The sequence below is a fragment of the Xylocopa sonorina genome, chromosome 1 (genome assembly GCF_050948175.1).
Source record: "Xylocopa sonorina isolate GNS202 chromosome 1, iyXylSono1_principal, whole genome shotgun sequence".
Lineage (NCBI taxonomy): Eukaryota > Metazoa > Arthropoda > Insecta > Hymenoptera > Apidae > Xylocopa > Xylocopa sonorina.
This window is the reverse complement of record NC_135193.1, coordinates 16290337-16295066: the sequence shown is the minus strand read 5'-3', so window position 1 is coordinate 16295066 and position 4730 is coordinate 16290337. Positions and strand designations below refer to the sequence as shown.

Below are 4730 nucleotides of genomic sequence, written 5' to 3'. Positions count from 1 at the left end.
ATTCGTTAATGCAATACGTATTTTCCGACCGGGCGCTGATCGGATTTCCCCGTGTACACTGACACGCGACCGCACTGCTTTGCGCATCGCTTAAAGAATCGAATTATACTGTAACAACGTTTGCTTCGCGACCACGCACGCCAGTAATGCGAGCAGGATTAAGAGAGGGGACCATGGTTCTCCATTTATTTCATCCAGTGTTCGAACCGTTTTTTCCGTTTTTTTTTTTTTTCTTTTTATTTACATGGGTGTTTCTTTCATTTTGTTGTAGAAAACGGGGCACTTGCCAGGTACGCTCGTTCCGATCGCCGTTGTCTCGAACAGCATCGATCCAGATCGCGACTAAAGAGGCGCTAGTGTTATCTGCAACTTCGTCGAACGTTCCATCATTTGAATAACGATATAAACTGTCTGAACAGGGCCGGGAGCGCGCTTCTGACGGACAGTATCGTTATCAGAACGCTGACGATTATGCATACCAACTGCCAGTCGAAGTCCTCGGAATTCAACACACGGAAGTACCTGTAACCGGTACACTGCGCGGCGATGCCGATCGCGAAGCACGCTATGCCGAGGAAGTTGTGCCCGCATTTGATCAGCACTGGCCTGACGTAGCTGCGGAGCTTGCTGGCGATGAAAACCGGGTAGCCGGTCAGGGCTAAAAAAATCATCAGGCTGGCGGACGTGATGCCAAGTATCGCGTGCGGGGATCGAAAGTGCAGGCTCTTGACTCGATACATCACCACGATCCCGGAAATGATGGAGATCAGTCCGAGGATTTGCAAGAACCAGTGGACGTGCTTCTTGGCACGGTGCGTGAGACTGTTTGTCAAGACGCTTTCGCCGGCTAACACGACAATGGCCTCCGACATCAGTAGAACGTACTGAAAAGGGTAAGGATCGAGTCGTCAGTGGTCGCGGAAGTTGCAGTCGTTTGGAGAAGTCGTTAGAACTTCTTTGGCCGGCACGGTTAGCCACGGTCTCTTTCCCGTTGGGAGAAGTGGTGGCCGGTGCCTAGGCTGGCTGGCTGGCTGGCTGGCTCGTACGGAACAGGGGCGAGGCGAGCTTTTGCCCTCGTGGCTGGATTTCGATTTCGGTGGTGGCAACGGGCGCTCGCGGTGCCCACCTTTGTAAGCGGAGGACAAATGGCGCAATTTGAATCGCGCGCAATTGCCACAGAGGGGACTCTTGGGCAAGGTTACACCGCGGAACTTCTTCCAACGTGCCTCCCTTTCTCGCCCTTTGTTTCCTTTGCCCGCCGCCGGCCAAAGAAGCTCTCGCCTTCTTTTGACCGATTAAACCGCGAGAATTGTTCCCGCTGAACTTCTTTCTGATCCAATTCCGTGGTTTATGCGGCAGAGGTCTAAAGTTGTCGGGAAGAATTTCTATTTCCTTTCATCCTTGCGTCCCATCCCCTCGCGGCCTCTTACAAGGGAGCAAGATGTTCGGGAACGAGGTGGAACAATCTTTTAATCGGCTCGAATAAGTATCTTACATAGTTGGAGGATACCTACCCCGAGAGTGCAGAGTGACACGTGCAAATTCATTACATTGTAAACTTGCATCGAGTGGAACAGAGTGAACACTGTTAACGATACGATTAGTACATGGTTAACAGCGTCGATCGTCTTGATGTACTTGCTGCACCTGGTTCCGAGGGCATCCGAATCGACGGAATCGTTCGAGGAATTCGGGGACAGCCCCACGTCGACTTTTATCTGCCTCAACGACAATGCGGTCGCCTGTCCTCCCTCCATGCTTCCCAAGTGACTGCAAGTTCAGAAACAATTATAAAGTTGTCTTTATATTGGCAAAGATTTTATGACCCGGCCTTCTGTAATTGCTTAATCAAGTTAAACTATTCTATAACATTCTCCAACTTGGGTTAATAACTGGCTGGTTAGTAGATTAAATTGCTTTCCCCTTCGATATCGCCCGGGTTACCTGTTTCGATAACGTTAGTCAACATTCCGAGTAAGTATTCCAAGATTTTCTTCTTTCTTTTTTCTACTATCTTTTTGTACTATTTCTCGTTGTTCGAATCGATGCGCCGATATCGTATCGTCGGGAAGAATCTCTTTGGCGAATCTCCTTACGGAGCGCACCGGGCCGGAAAAATCGTCGACCCTCTTCCCGTATCGGTGTGAAGTACTTTGCGACGCGGCAGGAAAATGTTTACTAAATGGTCAAAGGGCGTGAGCGGGCGGGCAATAGTAATTACTGGGGTACGATAAGGGGAATTACAAAAGGGACGGGCTGATATTTGTGTTGAAGTGATTACATCTGGGAGCAGCGGTGGTGCTGACCCCTTTAAAATCGGGCCACTGATCGAAAGAAACGGAAATGAGTTCGTTGATCCCGACGTGGCGCGCGCGACGTTCCCTCGCCTGAGACGAAAATGTAAAAAGCCGTATCACGCGCAAGAATAGAAATTCAGCATATAATTGATTTACCGATGCAATCCGATCGATCGGACGGCTTTATTGCGGATCGAGCGAGAATATATATTCGCCGCGAGCAGCTGGGGCTGCGAGGGGATCAGAAACTTATATGGATGATCGTAGCGCCCTTGCGCACGGTCGAGTCGGAGAGGTGAAGCACCGATTCCCGAAACGGCGATCTCCTTTCTTCCGTCCGAGTCGCCATAATCCGTTCGGACAAATCGCCCAGCCAGTGAATAAAATAAACAACTCTGCTTCCCGTCGAAAGACGGGGCCGTGCACGTTGCGCGACTACCGAACATCCATCCAGGTTTACGTTCTTATTTTCGATTTATCTCGTCCACAATATAGTTCGTTAGCGCGTTTCCTCCGCGTCGACTTTACCACCCCTGTCGCCGTGTCGTCCGAGAGTTACGACTCGATTTTAGTTGGAAAAAACCGCTTAGCGTCACCGAGACGCCTTGAAACCTCTCGCGAATGCCCGTTTATAGTAAACGAAACTGAAAACGCGAGGCGTCTCGAGCAACCGAGTCGAACTGCTTCAATTTTTAGACGGTAAATGCTGTCGAATGGAGCGTCTCATTTGTGGCTCTCGAAAGTGACGGGTCGACGCGTTCCTTTGCGCTGTTTTTGGCGAACACGATCAGCGTTCGAATCGATAGATTGGAGGCCCGTTATTTTTCAGCCAGACTGCGTATGACGCTATCGTGTAGTCGCATCACGCGAAATTCTCTACCAGCCGAGAGCAGCAATCACGGCAACGTGTCCATGGACGCGCGAGAGAAACGGTCGGGTGTTGGTCAAAAAAAAAAAAAAAAAAATGCCAACGTTTCGACTGGTTCCGGTGGCCAAGAGGGAGAGAAAAAAAAAATACGGAAAGCACGAGATTTCGTAGAATTTTAAACGACTCGTTAACTCACCAAACAGTCTTGTCCTCCTTCCGGCGAAATTACGCGAATTCTTCTTAAATTATAGTCGCACCGAGCACCGACGTGCACACACTCTGCACACTGGACAAGCTCTTACAGACGCGTTTCTATCTCGCGGAGCGTACACATCGATGACGATTCGAGTGCCACCGCTTTCGTACTAATTGAGGAAATCTCCCGATCGAGCGAAACCTCGCCGCTCGTCAGAAGCGTTCGGCATTTTTTCTTTTTTCTTCCGTCGGTTATCCTCCTTTCTCGCGCGCGGTTACCAAACCGCAGATAATTAGGTTAGCGATGTCACCGATTGTGCGACCCCTCCCCTCTCGTTAATTAAACGCAGCGCTCTATCGCGTGACTGATAATCAGATAGTATTTTTACGCGACCGTGGCCATGTTTCGTCAGACGGCTGTATGCAACGATCTCTCCTTGGTCATCCTCCGCTTCCGTCGTGTCCGTCCACGGAAAAAGCTCGCACCCGCGCGCGAGCGCGCTCGCGTCAGGTGTCTCGGCTCGCTGTTGAAATTTCCCGATGCAAATCGGGGGCGCAATTTCGTCGAATCAGATTATCGAATGTAGATTCGATTGGAGCTGGAAATAGAATTATTACGAAAAGTTCCGCCGGCCCGTCGACCCCTGGGCCTTTAATCGAGATTAATGCACGTTCTTCCGCGTGCGCGTTTTTCAAATTGCCTACCGGTGATCGGGGATACGCGCGCTCGTCCGGCTGGTGTACGTCGTTTCGTAATTTTGTTTCGATTTAATCAGTCGACCGGATAGTCCGAATTTAACCGTGTACACAGCCTGCTCGAGAACCCGTGGGAGAGCTGCGCGCAATTCATTCGGTAATAATTACTCTGATTACGCGCTCGCGGCGAGGAGAAATTATTTGGACAGCGGCTCAGCGAAAAATGATAAACAGCAGAGCTGGTAAATATGAGCGTGCTCGCGTGCGCGCCTGTTGTTCGAGCTCTATTTACGAGCGATCGTGAAAAATTTCGCCCGTTGCCCGGGAACAGAGTGCGGTGTTTCGATTCGCGCGGCCCGCCTCCGTTTCGAGAAAACATTCCCGGTGTGTAATATCGGGCCGCGTTTCGCGAATTCCACGGAAAGATAGCGCGAACAAGTAGCGGGAATTCAATTCTTTGTTTGCCTCCTTTTGTTTCTAACGTTCGTCGGGTTAGATTGGAGAGCGGGATACAAGCGGGACGTTCACATTCTCTGGAGGAATGACGGAGGAAACGAGCAATTTCAAAGGATACAAGTAATGCGGTTGTAACAACGCGCGGGTACTCGTGAACCTCGAATCGGGTGTAAAATTCAGCGATGCTTTCATCAGCTGCGTTAACGAAGAAGTCGTAA

At 50.3% G+C, this 4730-nt stretch overlaps 1 protein-coding gene across 1 annotated transcript; it reads right to left on the bottom strand.

The window, feature by feature from the left end:
* Positions 1–319: 319 nt before the first annotated feature.
* LOC143422604 (transmembrane reductase CYB561D2) lies at positions 320–3569 on the bottom strand. Its single transcript, XM_076893376.1, has 3 exons — positions 3362–3569; positions 1515–1770; positions 320–884 (listed from the first exon to the last, which is right to left on the bottom strand). Exons 2-3 carry the CDS (start codon positions 1755–1757, stop codon positions 387–389), a joined length of 741 nt encoding a protein of 246 aa, XP_076749491.1. The 5' UTR covers positions 1758–1770; positions 3362–3569; the 3' UTR covers positions 320–386.
* Positions 3570–4730: the final 1161 nt, after the last annotated feature.

Bases quoted from the DNA above. Each gene is read 5' to 3' on its own strand.
- LOC143422604 (XM_076893376.1), bottom strand. From the start codon at position 1,757: ATGGAGGGAGGACAGGCGACCGCATTGTCGTTGAGGCAGATAAAAGTC. The intron at 885-1,514 runs GTAGGTATCCTC...TACCCTTTTCAG, and splicing joins TGTCACTCTGCACTCTCGGG to TACGTTCTACTGATGTCGGA.